Genomic DNA, 18,628 nt, shown 5'->3' with positions numbered 1-18,628 from the left:
GTATAGACGGTCGAAAAGTATACCCAACCTTTGACGAAAAGGATTACAAGAAGATTGAAAATGGGTGGAAATAGAATTACCTCTTATAGTTATCCCAAAATGAGTTTTAGTTATAAGCAAATCATTGTGTTAATTAATTGTACCAGTAATCATTCACCAAGCGCTTTTCACAGTGTTAAAAAGGGCATCTCCTTAGCAGACGTACTATTGTAAGATGTTGTCAATATTCTGCACCGCTCGGAAGAAACTAAATCTGTTCATTTTGTTAATGTATTTCAATAACAGCAAATCAGTGATATCACCAGAGGTGAATTTTAAAGTTTGTTCCCTTGATGAAGAAAAAAACTGAAATAAAAAGAAAATCTTCAACGGTTCATCGCATTTCAAGAAGAGATAAGTAAGGGTTTTAATTTTGAAAGTGATGTCTTTACGGATTAAAAGTGACATATATTACTCAATGTGATCTATTTGCGAACGAAATGAAGCAAAGAGATAAATATATATATATATATATATATATATATATATATATATATATATATATATAATATATTTATATATACATATATATGTTCCCCTCTCATACCCCTCCCCCCCCCCATCCCCACCCCTCCGCTCATTCCCTCACACATACACGCATACGCACACACACAAACTCAGGCAGGATCTAATTTTGTAGATGCGCATGGTTGCGTCCTGTGGTTTAGGCAACAGTACCAAATACACATGCATAAAACCTTTCCTCCCGCCTTTCAGTCAAGTTCTCAACTGCATAACTGTGTCATTTTAACCGTTTGTGAAACAGGGCACCTCTCATTGTGAGTTTGTTTATCAGATAATACTTCTATTTAGAGAACAATGCTAGTAACCACACTAGACTGTTTGATTCTATCTCGGAATGGAAATGATGAATGCAATCAATGTAAAGAATACCAGTTACATTTTTAGGAACAAATTTATATGAATGTCACAGCTTCAGTGGCAGATTGGAACGTACGGACGCAATCAGTCAATGGGATTATCCATGAATTTCTCGCATAATTTAAATTTAAATCCTCTGTAAATGGTATTGTGTGCTCGATGATGACGATGATGATGATTATATCGTTGTTAAAATGTTTCTCGTTGACTATCAGTACGGGTTTGAGTATGGGAACGCCCTCGTTCTTGTTAGGTAGCCTAGCATATCCACCCTCGGGTTCTGGTCAAGCTAAGCAAAGTATGTAAACTGTTTCTATAGGGTGACAAGTGGTGCTTTTTTGGTAGATTTTTAATTCGAATATGGCAGCCTCTCACATGGATACGATGGCATCCCCATCCTACAATGAGCCGGTAGCAGAGACGGAAAGACGGAAAGTTTGCGGCATCGATATGAATTACGCTAGAAGCATTTACGGGACGGTAAAATTAGCACAAGTGGTATGCTGGTTATCCGTACGCATTTATACTATGGGCTGGTTTCGCGAGAGTTAAGCCTACACATTTGCCCATGGTAGTTTAGGTCAACAGGTGGCGCCAGTGTTATCACCAAGTCATGTTAGCAATTCAAGTCACAATGGAGTGGGAGGTGGGGGGGGGGTTAAATTGAGGAGGGACAGCATTAACACAGAGAAGACTACACACTCTGTATAATTCTCTTGGTATAATTACATAGCCTAGGCCTAGACCTTCATTAAAATTTTATTACAATGTACATCACTGTAGACCCATACTGTAGGGCTAACCACATAGCCTTGGCCTAGACTTACAGCATTAAAACTTTATTACAATGTACATCACTGTAGACGGCTTATACTGTAGGGCTAACCACATTGCTTAAACACCATGCATAGATGACAAGGCTTTCCCCCCATCCCTCCTTCCCCCTAAAAAAGAAATCATATATTGAATTATTAGTTTTTACGCCAAATGTAGGTGTAAATAATATAGACTAGCAGATATCAAACCAGTCCACCACCAAAGCAGATGGACTACTGTAATAGTCAAGTATTAATTATAAATGCAATCTCTTCTGGTGCTCAACCACTTTCTCATTGCCATTTTGTTCATATCCCACTCCATCATGTCCATTGGTAATTTATGTAGTTAGGCTAATAGTGACACCAAATTGAAAGATGCTAGAACCTGCTAAAGAGATATTGAAAAATGCTAACCTTTCAACCACTCGTGCAATAAACAGCATGTGTCTCCCTTTGCAAGTAGAATGTAATTAGATATTATCAACAAAAGTATATATTTGTGCTCGAGCAATGAATTTTGTTTTGATTGAATTGGTAAATTGTACTACAGGAATGTAAGCAAGTCATATACATTTACGTCAAGTCACAAGTCATTTATAAATGTGTATCTGCAAATTAAGTCACAAGTCCAAAAGAAGGTTTGAATCAAGTCCAAGTCATTTTCAATACTGGTGGTACCTAACTTGGCCCACCAGCTATCCTGCTGGGTTGTGTTACTGATTGATAATTCTTGCTAAAATTAAACGATGCTTCAACAACATTTTTGACCAATTGGATTTCACTAAATAGTATGAAATGTTTGACTTGGCCGATCAATCAAGTACCGTAGATTTGTACACAGGTCAATTCTTTCATGGTAGAATGAGCACCACGGTGTACAATCTATAATACATAAATACCATCAGCCTGGTTGAAATGTAAAGCATGCATCTAGATGGTAGGTGTAGTTTAACCCGGGCTCAAGTGATAATATTGAAGAAAATGATGTGATGAAATATTTGATGATGAAAAATTTCAACTGTTCTGCCCATTTTTCTGTTATCATCCAAGAGTGGATTGAAAACAATATTCAATCAACTTTGCAACTAAATTCTTCTTGACTAAAATCAAAGAAGCAGTTGTAGATATGCACATTAAATTTTTCATAACACTGTACAGTATATATATTCAATGTACTGACTTATTATTCTGAGCTCTAAAGTCATTTAACAGAAACTAATTTGGGGGAATTCTAACAATTGGAGTAACAAACTGAAGTCACTTGCTGTCTCAATTTGAGCAAAGGAAAATGAAACAAATAATATTTTCCTTCAATGTTGGAATCGAATGACTCTAGTCGTGACTTGTGCCCTTTATTGACATTTTCAGTATAAATTTTATTGCCATTTTCCAGTTTACAGAACCTCAGTATATGTGTAAATGTATTTTGAAAATCCATATCAGTATGAAGTTATGGAAAACTGTCTCAGAACTTTGAAATTGTTTTTCTTCTTTACTCACATAGCTCCTGTCTCTGCTGGCCTTCTGTTTGGTTGCATTTATCGCTGGGACTAACGTTCGAGCCATATTTTTTGCCATCGTGACTTTCTTTGCCTTTTTCTTAAATCTTGTTTTGTTCTTTGGTTTTGCAACATCGCTCCATAAGAATGTGAAATTATTCAACTGGTATTATTGGGTAAGTTAGTCCAGTTTCATTCTCGGAGTTCTCTTCCCCCCCACCCCCCCCCCTTTTTGTTTTTGTATCTTTGTTTGATCTTGTAATTTGATAACTGACAATTACTATTGATTTAAGAGGATTCCATTTTTTTGATAAGAGATGGCACGTGGCTATAAAGAGACTGGTGTCATTGGTAGCATAATTTTTCTTGATATCAAATACACTTTAAAAAAAAACTATTTTGTTGGTTCATTGCATTATAGTTTTACAACAGCATGTAGTTACCATGAGAAATGTTAAAAGTTATCAGTTATCTTAGAGCAGAGCTACGAAACCCAAGCTGTGGGTCATGACCCTCAAATGGGATGCCAAGGTTTGCTGGTTTGTAAGCCAGTTAGATGATACCAGACAAACGTGACCTGTAAAATTTTTCTTGAACCTTTTCGACATGCTAATTACTTGGTCAGGGAATGCTTCACAGTATGCTATGAGTGTTAAATATTGTGTTTTAACTGTATACAGTTCTTAGACCTTTGTTCACAAAAAGAATTCCTCTTTTTCTTTTCTTTAACTTCTACAGGATTTGGTCATCTCAGGAGTTGGTGTTCCGGTGTTGTTCCTTTTCTCAACGCTCACAGTGACATCCATCTTTCGTCCTGTCATTCTTGCTGCTGGGGTAAGCTGCTGAAGATTTTTCCCTTCTGAATTATGCAGCGTGTACTGTTGCTTTCACAAATCCTTTTCATGGCGAACATACCACAACTGACTATATATTGATGTTGGCAGTAGGCTAAACTGGACCAGACAGGATAAAATAAATCTTTTGATGGGGGAGAGGATGAGGCAAATAATAACGTGATAAAGGGAGACCAAAATATCCTACATCGCTATTTGAAAATTCCATATAAGTATTTGTTTTAACAGCTAGACATGATAGAATAATTAGATGTTACATCACCAGATAAGTCTTCCTCTAATAATTGGAATGTATAGTATCACAGAGTTGTCTGTTTTGCCATCATGTCATTTAATTCTGAGAAACATATTGCGACCCCTAATGTAGTGTATAATGGTACCTTCCATCATCTTCAGAGTTAGCTTTAGTGCATGTGTAGTTTTTAACATTTAATGTACAGTATTACAGAGTTGTATGTTTTGCCATCATGTCATTTAATTCTGAGAAACATATTTCGACCCCTAATGTAATGTATAATGGTATCTTCCGTCATCTTCAGAGTGAGCTTTAGTGCACCGTGTAGTTTCTAACATTTAATGTAAAGTATTATAGAGTTGTCTGTTTTGGCATGATGTCATTTAATTCTGAGAAACATATTGCGACCCCTAATGTAGTGTATAATGGTATCTTCCGTCATCTTAAGAGTTAGCTTTAGTGAACCGTGTAGGTTTTTACATTTAATGTACAGTAATACAGAGTTGTCTGTTTTGCAGTAATGTAATTTATTCATCCAAAATAGTTTACTTTCAAGTTAAACAGCATTTGATAGTTTTCAACTGTCGAATGTTGCTGTCTTTGTTTTTTCACCCAGTGGCACAGAAACATGACGGTTTTCTTCTGGATTCATTAATAAACCTCTGCCTCTGAGCTATCCCTGCAAAAGAGCATCTTAAAATACTTTATAGGTTTAAAAGTTTAAATAATTGAAAAATTTGGTAGCTAATTGCTCAAAAATGAAGAAACAGTATATGTGACACATGGATAGAAAAAACTGCAACATCTGTATAGAATTGTCAAAATGGTTTTCAAAAGGCCCGCAAAAATCACACTTTTAAGGTTTAAATTATTTCGAGACCCTTTTTTGGGGTGATGAATATTGAATAGTATTTATGATTTTGTCCTATAAAGTATTCCCTTCACTTTTCAGTGCCAACTTTTTCTCTTTCCACTTCAGATTTTTGGCTTTATTGACATGATTGCATTTGGAATCAACACCTTCTTTGCATTCAAAAGATACCGAGAAAATAAACAGAGGTTGGCCCGACAACCAGAATACCAGGTGGATTACTAAAGTACTAATTATGCCTTAATCACTCCGACAGGTCTAGATTTATTGTAATATTAAAGTATCTACAGGTTGTGAAATGTAACGACACTATATATATAAATATATATATACGTATATATATATATGTATATATATATAGATATATATACCATTTATATTAGTACTACAAATTCTAGGTATTCTCAGTACTGCGATACTTACCGTCAAACCTTGTTTTAGCTTGAAATACTTTATGACAGCAATGTGATGTTACTTTTTTTTAAATCAGCAAAGAAAGGATTTGAAAACAGGAAACTTTCAGTCATTAGTTAATGCATAGATAATGAATAGATAAAGAACAACACAAATGATTTGAATAAAAAAGTTAGGTAAAAATTTGTTGTCACCTCACATTGAGACAGTGCATTGACAATTCAATAGAAAAGACATGCAAGGAATGACAGAAAGACAAAGGAATGTCTACCTTTTTGTCTCTTTCACATGTTTGATTTAGAATATTCTCAGACATACAGATAAATAAAAGTAGGGCAAACATATAAGCTCAACAGATATTCTGCTGCTGCTGCTGAGTAGCTGCTTTCTGGTGCTTAACTTCAGTGGAGCTTCAAACCCTGAGAAAGGTTGATATTAAAGTTTACTGATTGAGATCCTGTGGGGGCTCGTTCCTATGGCAAATTAATTTTAAAGGGTACAGCAGAGCTTTTGCCTTTGTTAACATGTGAATTTGGAGGGCAGTAAGACCAGTGGTAGGGGCAGAAATGGGGATGTTGCCACCGGCATCATCCGTTAATTCAAACCCGGAGAGGGATGTCAAATTGAGGGATTATCTATATCGATATGTTGGTTGAACCAGCCGAGTGTGTCGTATGAGAGGAAATTTTGTCACATAAAGTGCCGAGGTGTTCTTACAAGTTGTCAGTTTGGAGAACAAGCACTTGTGGAAAATCTTTGGCTTTAGAAAAGTATTTTGCATCGAACGTGATTTATACTCTAATCAAAACCAAACAATGGTGACTCTTCGATAACAGTCAACTTTAGTTTCTTCTTTGTATTCATGCACATATTCAAGGACATCAGTCGTTAAACTACTAGACATATATTTTGATCGTGTTGAATTGGGAGCCAAGCAAAGTCAGATTTAGCAAATTAAGTAATATTCCCTTTAATGCCATTGGTTTCAGTGTCAATGAACACTAGAGATTATCTGCTCGGATTACCACGTTCAAGTTGGGTAAACCCCAGCAATTAATGTATTCAACAACATAACGTGTATGTCAGATGGTGTTAACATTTGAAATCATTATGTATCAACTAAAAACCTTTTTGTCTATTGAAAAATTCATTCCAACTGAACATTAACTAAGGCAATTGTGACAAATTCCTTTGATTTTGTTTTTCACATTCCAACTGATTTCACGTGTATTTTGTTTTCTTCATGGATTTACGTACAACTCATTTTCTAGAGCTAAGCTGAGCCTGAGCCACTGGTCCAGATGAATATTCTATCATCTATAGATTTTATTGAGACATTTTTGAGCTACAAAAAACTTCAACCACTGAATTACAAGATGTGTCTGATGATGATGATGATTCAAGATTTAAAGGTATATCAAGATAAATTAACTGGTTAGAGGTCAACAGTATTGATTTCAAACTTCAACAAGCATTTTTAACCTCCCTACCGCCCTCCCTCCTCCCCTCACCCCACTAAGACATTAAATTATCTAATACAACACTCCTTGATGTCTGGAAACAGCTTGGAGATACAGAACCACTGGCCACCGGGTAAAAATTACTCTTCAAAACTTTGGGCCTGCTGATTTTTGGGGCCAATACTAAAGACCTGTAAGACTTATGATACTCGACTGTTCATGTATACATGCTATTGTAGCCTAGTCTGTTTGTTCTCTAGAAGAGATTCCATGTTAGAAAAAAAAACAATGACATCTGGGAGCCGGGGGTGGGGGGGGGGTTTGGTATGGACAAGGAGATGGGATGATGGGTAAGCATATTTTCAAATAACCTGTTACATTTCATATATCATTCGCAACCTATTGCTTAGTTATGTCCAGAACAGTGAAAACCTTAAAGAGAGAAGATGTGGTGCTGTTTACTCCAATTTTGGCATTTTTACCCTATATTATTCTGCTCCTTCCTGTTTTACTCTAAATATGGACAATTTAAAAATTAAACTCAGAATTTCAACAATCATCCTTGTTGACACAGCTCTGTTGAAATAATAGGGGGTATTATTAGGTTGTTGATTTAAATTGTTTCCCATGCCAAAGTTGTGTTTTCGTATCTTCCATGTCTTCCTATTTTGAAAGGAAAGGGTAAGCTGGATGAGGGTGCAAGAGTTGTAAATAAGTGGGGGGGGGGGTGTTGACCAAACCTCCCTTTCCCAAGTGGTTGAAGCCTCTGACAGTAAAAGTAGCTTTTTGAGCCGAACCAGTCACATTAGAAATGATTTCTTCAATTCAATTGAATTCAAACCAGTGGTGCAGTTCAAAATAGTAGAAAAACATAAACATGTGTGAGAATACAAAAGCATAACTTTGTCACTGAAATGAAAGGAAGGCAGAGAGGAGGTTAAATTTTTCCCTCTCTGTAAATGTTGTTTAACATCATTGTGTAGTAGCTTTTACAAAATTAAAATGTAAACTTCATGGACAGTCTCTCCTAATTGCACGTATGGCAGAATTTGTATGAAAGTTGGTCCCTTAAAACATTTACACAGTTATATCAAAACAGTTACACAAACAAATACATTCCTTCATAGTTTCCCAAAATGGTTTGAAATGTACGCTGCTGAGTCAAGTAGAGGGAGTCAATTTCCAATCTATTTAATTGACACCTTTGAGAAGGCAAAAGGTTCGTGGTTATATTGCAATGCAAACACAGGGTTGTTTTGTTAACATTTAGTCCAGATTTCTCAGGTAGACTTCGTTTAATGGTCATTACACAGTATTTTTTGGAGTAAAACTCGCATAAAATTCGGATTAGAATGTTGAGCAAATTGTGCCATTTTAAGCAATGTTTACATGTACCATTTTCTCATCCCATTATAATCTTCTTGTTAATTTATCCTTGAAATGTAATACCGTTGAATTCATTGCTTAGATGTCTGTAGTTATAATTTCATAACATTTTTTGGGGTAGAATTTTTGATCCTGTGTGGATATGTGAGTTAAGATATATTAAAGAGAAAAGATATATTGCCATTATTACATTATTAACTCAGCTGTTGCCAGATGCCTTAACCAAATATCACCAAAATTTAAAGAAAAAAGTAATATCTTCGTCGTAAAACGTGTAAATGATTAATATGTAATTTTTAACCCAAAGATGCAGAAAATATTCAACATTTCCGTTTTAAGTTATAAAACTTTAACTACACAGAATTTCTCCTTTGTTAAAGCTTTGCAGTGAGCAAAATAATTTTAGAGGGGGTAGTTCCACTTTGCTCACAGTTAACATCACACGAATATAATGTAAATGATACGGCTTGAAAAGTCAGCCACGTTTTAAAATCCTGTTTCCTATTTGTAAGCCACGTAGTATTTGAAATGGCGCAGTTCAATAATTGAAGGGCTAGTTGAACTTGTATTATAACATATTGTTTACGCGATAGTTTGGGCATTCCAGTTGTTAGTCGAACATAAGACCGCAAACGATCAGATGAAGAAACCCTCATGAACTTGTATTTTCCATGAAAGGAAGATATATATTTCAATATTTTTAGGAGTAAAAGGAATCGAATGAGGAAGAGTTATATTAAATTATTTTTATAATAATAAAAAAAATCACATATTTTCGTAACATTTTCATAATTGTATTATTTTGCTATATACCAATTAAATTGCTAGTTGAGAATAAGAAAACGTAGCAATCCAAAAAGTATGGCCGTGTGCCAACTCCAATCATATCCATCGGGTAATTTTTCTTCTTCTCATATCGTGGGTAACTTCATATTTCCTTTTTTTCATTCTAGATCAAATTTTAAACAGACGGGAAATAAATATAACTAAATATGTTCATAAATTTTAACAACATGAAATACGTGACCGACGACTAGTAGGCCTATAGAGTTTCTCGACGGGTAAATGATTCACCTTAAACAGTTTTTATCTCTGAAAGAACAAAAAGAGTGAAGCTTCACTAAGTAACAGTGTCGTCACATCGACATTAATTGCTAAAGAGCCTACCTCAAACAAACCAAAAGTTTGTATTAATGCAACTTTGGTAATTAAAAAAAATTACCGAATCGTTTGGCACGATCAAATATCATAAATTCATTTGCGACTTCACCGAAAAGATATATACATGGCGCAGATTTATGGCATAAAGCGCTGCCTTTATTTTCGGAAGGATCATATCAATATGATTTGTCTGAACCATTATATTGTTAACTTATTTCGGTACGGTATTACATGTGTAAACAAACTCAAATTATCATATGAATATTTTTGGCACATCCGCCTACAACTTTAAAAAATAATTCCCTCGCAAAATCTCAGATTTTTTTTTTCTACAGCAATAGGTAAGAGTCAAATTGATTATTTGTCTGATGAGATGGAAGAGCCCCGTTTGCCTTTGTAATATCAGTATATTTTATCAAGTTCTAGAGAAAATGTAAAGTTTTTGTGAAGTTAAGTATATATCTTATTTGAACGTGGACTTCTGTACTTCGTGCGATGTAATAATCCTTTTTTCAGATGTATGTATGCTTCAATGGCAACTCAACAAATGGAAGAGTTTAAAAAATCTGGCAAGATCTATTTTTTTAATAAATGCATGCAAAACAGCACAGACTATACCCCCCGTGACTATACCCCCCCCCCCTTCACAAAGTTGTCCGTTTAGAGTAGTTTAAAGGTCGTTTATAAGTTGCATGGAGGCGTCTGGAAGGAACTGGTGGGGGAGGGGAGGAGGAGGCACTGGTGGGTGAAACTACTACATACTACCATTTTATCGCATTATTATTACATTTATTTAATTACTTATAGATCGTTTACTTCATTGTTTTCCTCGACTGTTATTTTTTAATATACTTAATGCAATTTCACGTTACTTTTTTTCTTTTAATGGTTTCTAACTGAAGAGAGAGAGAAAATAGTGTATGTTTCATTTGGTAATGGTTATTCTACCATAACTATGAATTTAATAATGCGAACGTTTGTACAAGCAACTTTTTCAAGCTTTAATTTTGTAATGCTGAGGTTAACTTCACATTTCGGGATATCACTATGAGATTGGACATTGTATGAAATTGGACATTGTATGAGATTGGACATTGGACATTTCGACATATTTCAAATGAAATGAGTTTTATGATTATGCAATACTAACAAATGGATCCACCTTGTCAGATTATGATGAAATTATCGAAAAATAATAAATTACAACTTATCAAACATGCACGCCTCGAGTATATCATTGCATTTAGCTTTATCTTGATTTTTTATGATATTATTATACTTTTTTTCCCCATCCATTCTTTATTTTATCTCCAATTTCAATTGTCATTGCAGAGATTGTAATATGATACTTTATTCTATTTTATTACGATCAGTGGGTGTTTTTGCTTCTATTTATAGAAAAGCACTAGTCACATTACGTTACAGGATTTGACAATTCGCCTATGTTGTTCCTGTGTACTCTTATGTATTGTAGGTCACAGCCAGTACCATCAGCTCACCCACATCTTCATATCATATTGCGCTGATGAGGTGATAAGAAATATATAGCCTAGTCAGGGACTATCATGGCATTTTATTTGACATAGTTCGTTCGTCAAGTAATTTGCGATATCATGCATGAACACCATATATACATCTTTTTCTTTTACTTTGTAAAATGAAAGATTTATTTTAATCTCGGATAGAAAATCCATCTGTTGTATGGCCTGCTTACCGCAGGGAGCTTAACTCGTCGGTAAGGTCAGATATAGTGATGACGCTTAATACTATAGGAGAAACAGTTTCATGCTCTGCGGCTATAGCTGTTGGTGAATTCTCGATGCTGAATTGGATATGATGATGAACAATATCACTGTTTAGTTTGATTTCAAATAATGAAAACAAAATGAATAAAATAAACCAAGAGCCCAATTGTCATTTTGCTAGTCAGTGACGTAATATCAAATATGTATGGGCGATGAAACTGCTATAACATTTATTTAACACTAATAAATTGATAGTAAACTTTCCTGTATGGTGGGAAACAGGCCCGTTGACAGATTTCCATTTAATTTTATTACGTACACTCCTTTAATATTGTAGATGACTTCCGGCCAACATCTGAAACATGCACGATGACCAAAATTCGGCGCAGTGAAGTCATCCCTTACTTTTTTGTTACCCGATTATTCCTCCTCCTTCCCGCCCCCACCCCCCCCCCTCCACCCCAATACCCTGCCACCTTGAACCATAAAATTATGTTGATCTTGCAAAACATTCTCTGTAGAAAAATAAGAGCTCCGTTATACGGCATTGTTAAGCCACAAAAGGTGAGAAGTTATGTCATTGCTACCCCTAATGATAAACTCCCCCTTTCTTACAATTTCGTTTCTTCATTTTTGCTCCATATTTAACGATCATCAGTATTGGCCCCAAATTTTGTTTAGTTTAAAAATTGATAAAAGTCTTCCAAATTTCTTTCATGATTGTTCTTCATCTCCAAAGTACTTCCAGACGATTATTTGAAGAGTGCATATATTAGACAAAGGCAAAAAGGGAAAAAGAAGAAAAGAGGAAAAACACTCTTCGGGGCAGGGGGGGGGGGGGGGGTTGGTAGATAACTACTTGTTGAAGCTGGACCATGAATGGCCAATATTTGACGTTCTTTATTATTACTTCAGCTTACTGCGTTCCGTCTCTAAATAAACATACCTACGGAGAGTATTACCCGATAACAAACGACAACAAAAGGTTCAAACAGATGAGACACCCTGCTATATGTTTTACGAAATAAAGATTAATTAAACGAAAGAGAAAAGTGACGTATTGAGGCAAGAATGTTGAAGAAAAACATATTTTTTATTAAAATAAAGTTGCGTTCCCCTCAAGTTCACTGATGCAGAAAGTACAGTTTTAACTTCTTACACTATGAAAATGGCGAATGAGTATAGTTTTATCATTTCCACTGTAAGTCAATGGGACAGTGTATTGCTTTTGGTGGTATGCCCCCTCTCTATAGCAGATAGGCCTGTATAAGTCAGCACAGAATTTATTTTCTAGTTGCCTCCCCAACCCCTACCACTCACCTACTATTCCCGCCGAACCCCATTACATCTGCTTAAAATATCTTAACTTATGTAACATCGGGGTTAGACCTTTTCCTTAATAACGCTCAATATTTAGACTGAAGGGAAATGACATGACTCTTTCCATGATAGTTAGTTGATATAGGGAAACCGGAATAAAGGTTTGTCAGGGAAAATAACAGGAACGGATTCAGTGATGTGGTCCTGACTAGGTACGCAGAAATCATTAAAAAGGGGGAGGGGATGTCTCACCCCCTCCCCCCACCTCTGTAATTGACTTGAATCTTCAATTGTTGGAAAACCGGTGGTCTAAACAATGACAGTTGGAAAATCCTTATCTATGCAATATCTCTTCATGAAATATAAGTTGATCACACTAATGACAGGATAATTCTAATTTCTGAGTCAATACTCTTGGGCTATTTCTAATATTTCTAATTTTAGGCTTACATTATTACAAGATTTGACGAAATTCGAACTTACTATTAACCGAAATCTTGTGTCTAACTCCTTGTATAACCTATAATAAAGTTGAAAGTACTACAAACTAACATTAAAATTGTCTGAATACGCCCAATTGGCGTTCGAGTTAGCATATTGCAAAGTACCCGGTATAGCATATCTAATGTACAAAGAATTAACAACCCACTCGTATTATGCTCCTGAAATTTTCGAAATTGGAATTTCAATGAGGGATGTTATAAGTGTTCACGGTATTCGTGTCGCAAGTAAAGGCATGACTATAATGTAACCTACCAGTATAGGCCACCTATCTCAAACATTAGAGAAATTAGAATTGTTACCAAGAATTGTATATGTATGTAGGTAATTATGCCTTTCCCATCTCACTTGTTAAGCCTGCCCTTGGTTTGGGAAAAACATTATGTTCTGCATTGCTTCTGGCCGGCGTATACTGTTAGTGCTTAAAATGTATTCTTCATGCATACTCCAATATGAGATATGATGATGCACACCACGCTGTAATTCAATAACATAATTATGGTTAGGTTTGATCACCAACGGCACCCCTCCTTAAGAGTTGGAAAATGATTATTCTAGTTGGAATAGTATGATTCTACACCCCGCCCGCTCCCCCCCCCCCCCCCACCAGAAGTCCCTGGTCCTGACATCCTCTTCTGGAATGTTTCTGGCACTGAACTGTTAGCTGGAAATTTAATGTTGCTTAAACAACAAGATAATAGTGAAAAGTTAAGAGCACGTGTCGTGAGCAAAGGTGGGGTGGGCGGGGAAGGGTGGAGGTGGGGCGGGGAAGGGTGGAGGTGGGGCGGGGAAGGGTGGAAGTGGGGCGGGGAAGGGTGGAAGTGGGGCGGGGAAGGGTGGAAGTGGGGCGGGGAAAGGAGTGGAGGTACCTTCATCGTCGATTAAAGAAAAACATTCGGTCGGGGCATTTTTTAAATTCAGTCACTGGAGAATTAGACAAATCCTACGGGCCCATGCAGGACGCTTTTCCATGCATACACGTTCTTGATCCTACCTAAATCAGTTGGGTGAAATTTAGAACTGCCTTTCCCACACCCACCCCTCCCCCTTTCCCCACCCTCATTTAAAATCCTGGTGCACGTCACCGTTGTCTTTCGAGGAGACATTTTTTTTTCATTCAATCCTCGCGAAATGCATGATGGGACAGAAGCTTTTAACTCGTATTCCGCATTATTTCCATGACTTTCCATGGATTTGCTTTGTTATGTGTATCTTCACTGTTTGATGGTACCATAGTGTATTATTTCACGAAAAATACTAACTTTTAACAAATTTTCGCACTTAAATTTACAATCGGACCCCCCACCCCCCAAATCATCAACGTCACTCTCTTTCATAGAAAAGATAGGAAGTTAATACGTCTTTAGGTAGAAACAAATGCGTAAATTATTTCACATTGTGACCAACATGGGACTAAATATTTAAATATGTTTAGAAATGATGGTAATCGATTTGGTTGATATTAACCTTGGAATTTAGCCGTTTTTGTTTAAAGTAAAATTATCCTCGTGGGGATGAAAAACTAGGGAAAATCTGCCGCAGTAATAAAACTCAGTTCTCGCATAATATGAAAAAAGATATGGAGTGGGTGAGAAAAAAATATATATCTATATGGCAAAGCAGAGCGACAAAAACATGAGAGGGGAGAGAAAAAACAAGAGTAATATTCTGACTGAATACAAATTCACGGAAATCTTCATTAAAATGTATAGTTAGCAGTGATGTGTAGCCACGTGTTGTAATTATGCTGTTTCACCTTACTGCGTCCCTCTGCGGAGGCTTCTCGTTAACTTTGAAGCCTACTGAAGGTAAACTTCAATGTCCTCAATGTTCAAATGCCTGCATTAAACATCAGCAAAAACCCGGTTATAAATCAAAAGGCCGCCTTCATAATTCTCTCGCGTTGTGACATTTTCGCGTGATAAGCTCACAGGCACTAAGTGTGATCGTCAGTCACGACTGGTTAGCAAACTAAAATATGGCTTCCCATCCCTGGTTGGGCCGGGAACAATCATTTCAACTTTAACACAGAGTCAGCAAATTATATTCGAATAAAGATATACAGCTGAGATAAAAAAAAAGAAAGAAGAAAAAACAGGGGAAAAAATAGATGTAAGAAAAATAGCGTCAAAAGAAATAGAGGCCCCATACTCTGATTCGATTGCGATACAAATTGGTTACAACGTTATATGGTATACACAATGAATATACTATACTATATACGAACATGCCTGCTGTAATCATTGAATGTACTATTGCCTAGATTGGGAATTATCCATGGAAGCAATTGTAAAGTCCCACTGGTGTTAGAGAGCGGTAACATAGACAGAAGAGGAGGGTGATGGGGGAAGGGGGGGCAATAGTATAAGAAGAGACGTTAGAGATAGGAGGAGAACAGCTGGGAATAGAACGAGAGAAAGAAGGGGGAAAAGGAAGATAAGAATAACACGATGAGGACAGATAAGGAGTAGAAGGGAAATATAACTAAGATAGCGATAAGAAAGGATGGTTGGGGGGGGGGGGGGAACATTAGATAAGGCGTTGAAGATGACCAATCACAATACTAGTTTTGGTCACAAAATAACACGGACCAATCAGTTTGCAACATCATTACTCTTCTAATAAACCGATAAAGGAAAGTTAACAAGGCTAATCTGAATAATTCATAATCCTAGCATTAATAGGCAATCATAGTGGGTGGATATCTGATATAACATCTTCAACATCAATGTAATATGTGTGTTCTAGAGTGTTCTAGAGTTCTTCTTTGTTGTGAAGAAAAGGTGCCCTTTCGTCATTTGAAACATGACTTATGTTGATTAAGAAGGCTGTAATTAGAAAGTACCCTTTTATTGTTGTTGACAAATAAAAAGTAGGGGCAAAAATTATCGAAAATGCCGTTTTGCTGAATGCATCAAGCGCAATAAATGTGAAGGAAACAACAGTACATATATATATATATATATATATATATATATATATATATATATATATATATATATATATATATATATATATAACCATCGTATAACATATATCATATAACCATCGTAAAGATGTGAATGATTTCTTGCAAAGTTTTCCTCTAAATTATCTTCTTTCCTTTTTACAATAGATGCTGATGAGTTTGCCCGAGGGTAAGGGGGGGGAGTGTTGTTTTGTCATATTGAAGTTATTTTGTTTATTATTACATTTTGATGATCAATCAGTTGTCCTGAATTACAGCAACTTGCCTCTTTGTTTTTCAATTATATTTCATTTGTCTTTCCATTGGCTTCAATTTACCCCTTTTGTGTATATATATATATATATATATATATATATATACATCTATATATGTGTGTGTGTATGTATATGCCACAAACGAATAATTTGTTCCTTTATTTGTGACAGCAACCAATGGCAACAAACAGTTACATATATTTCTAAACGAGCGCCCTCTAATTTCAAAGTTTCGCCATCTTTAAGGGGTCTTCTAGTAATTTCGACATACAAGAATATTTTAGTTTTATGTAACAGCATGGGTACTTTTTCTCAAACTATCTTTACAATGTCTGGGGATTAAGGTTTTCCTTCTACGGGAGAAAACAAATAACACACACGGGGCGAATGATAGTTTTCAGGTGCAGTATGGTTGGTTCATTTAATTTTGGTAATTTTTTTTCAATAGAATATTCAATACAAATTCATATAGGCCTTATAATGTTACTCATTAATTCGTCAAGATGCCAAATTTGTTTTTCAAAAAATAATGTATCAGACGAACCGTTTAAAGATTTTCCTCATTTTTTTTTACTTGTATGTGGTTCAAAACTGATATGAAAAGGGTTTTAATGATGAAATTTCCAACATGGCATGAATCATTTAACAATAGCGAACAAATGTTGATTTGGTAAATGTATCAAGCACATTGTCTAAGCTTGGTCAATTTCAATTCTGGTTTGAGAAAACAAATTGTAGTTTTGATAAAATTTTGGAAAATAACTGACATCCATCTCCTCAGTTCTCTTCCTCCCACCGCCACCACTTTTCATTGCTAAATCATGCTAATGCGCGCACCACTTTTCAGTGCCAAATCATGTTAATGCGCGCACCTCTTTTCAGTGCCAAATCATGCTTATGCGCACACCACTTTTCAGTGCCAAATCATGCTTATGCGCGCATCACTTTTCAGTCCCAAATCATGCTAATGCGCGCACCACTTTTCAGTGCCAAATCATGCTAATGCGCGCACCACTTTTCAGTGCCAAATCTTGCTAATGCGCGCACAACTTTTCAGTGCCAAATCTTGCTAATGCGCGCAACAATTTTCAGTGCCACATCATGCTAATGCGCTCACCACTTTTCAGTGTCAAGACATGCTAATGCGCGCACTGTTAAGAAAGGCTCTTATGCTACTAGAAGCTCGAGTCTCTGCTTATCTCAAAACACGTACAATTGTTATCATGATTTGTCAACTTGAACAGTGAATTTTGAAAGCTATCGTCAGGGAACTATAGTTATACTTTACATTGGCAGAATGTCCGTGGAGAAACACACACGGCTTTCCATAGTGAGGATCATATAAAGTAGGCTCAGAGATAACGTTGTGTAATCTAACATACTGATCAAGTTTAACAAACATCTGATCCGGGTTTGCAGCAGCATTTGAGCTGACTTTTATCAGATGATATATTAAGGGATGCTTATAATTATTTTTTTTTTAAAAGGGGGGGGGGGGGGTCGTGCAATGTTGGAACGTGTAATGTGTATGTTACAATTTTACATGTGTTCAGTATTAATGTGAAAAGTGTCCGGCCGACGAACTCAAGATAAGCATTGAGCAGACACATTAATTTCTCAGTAACTCATGTTTATTCAGATGATAAATATTTACAAGGGTTCCTAAATGTTGATCAACGGCTATCTCATTTGAAGTAGGTCTAATACTCGGTATTTTTTTTTTATCGTTATTAGGTTTGAGGAAGTTGAAGAATAAATGTACATTGCTGACGGAGTGCTTTCTGTTGTGGTTAAGCACATTTGCGTACTGAGTACAGCAACACACAATTTCGTACTATAAACATATCCACATATAGCTTTTCAATGTCCTGTTGTTGTTGGGTTTTTTTTTACTGTGGGTGGGGTATTACGTCATCGAAATCCGGTGGGAATCCCAGTTCCAATATTAACTTTAATATTAACTTTAACAAATGTTTGTTAGGTACGGACTGCAATTTTATTTCAATATCCATTATTGTCTGTCGACTTCATTTGCATATCACAAAATAGCTTGTTTTCGACCAATCTTTCTTCTGTATCATATTTAACCGTACCTTTTGTCAAATGTCTGTCTGTCTGTCTGTCTGTCTGTCTGTCTGTATATATGTATGTATGTCTGTATGTATGCGTGTATGTATGTCTGTATGTATGTATAAGGAATACCTTGGCAAAGACTAATGTA

At 36.0% G+C, this 18,628-nt stretch overlaps 1 protein-coding gene across 2 annotated transcripts; it reads left to right on the top strand.

Annotated features, from left to right (window-relative positions):
• Nucleotides 1–1,202: 1,202 nt before the first annotated feature.
• On the top strand, nt 1,203–9,631 carry LOC139965403 (CKLF-like MARVEL transmembrane domain-containing protein 4). Of its 2 annotated transcripts, none has more exons than XM_071967733.1 (5): nt 1,203–1,419; nt 3,244–3,414; nt 3,977–4,072; nt 5,307–5,411; nt 6,884–9,631. In XM_071967733.1, exons 1-5 carry the CDS (start codon nt 1,282–1,284, stop codon nt 6,887–6,889), a joined length of 516 nt encoding a protein of 171 aa, XP_071823834.1. In that variant the 5' UTR covers nt 1,203–1,281; the 3' UTR covers nt 6,890–9,631. The 2 variants fall into 2 exon arrangements, with proteins under 2 accessions (XP_071823834.1, XP_071823833.1); XM_071967732.1 differs by having other exon boundaries at nt 5,307–5,424.
• The last annotated feature ends 8,997 nt before the right edge of the window (nt 9,632–18,628 follow it).

Source organism: Apostichopus japonicus, chromosome 3 (genome assembly GCF_037975245.1).
Source record: "Apostichopus japonicus isolate 1M-3 chromosome 3, ASM3797524v1, whole genome shotgun sequence".
NCBI classification, from domain to species: domain Eukaryota; kingdom Metazoa; phylum Echinodermata; class Holothuroidea; order Aspidochirotida; family Stichopodidae; genus Apostichopus; species Apostichopus japonicus.
This window is presented reverse-complemented; position numbering and strand designations above follow the sequence as displayed.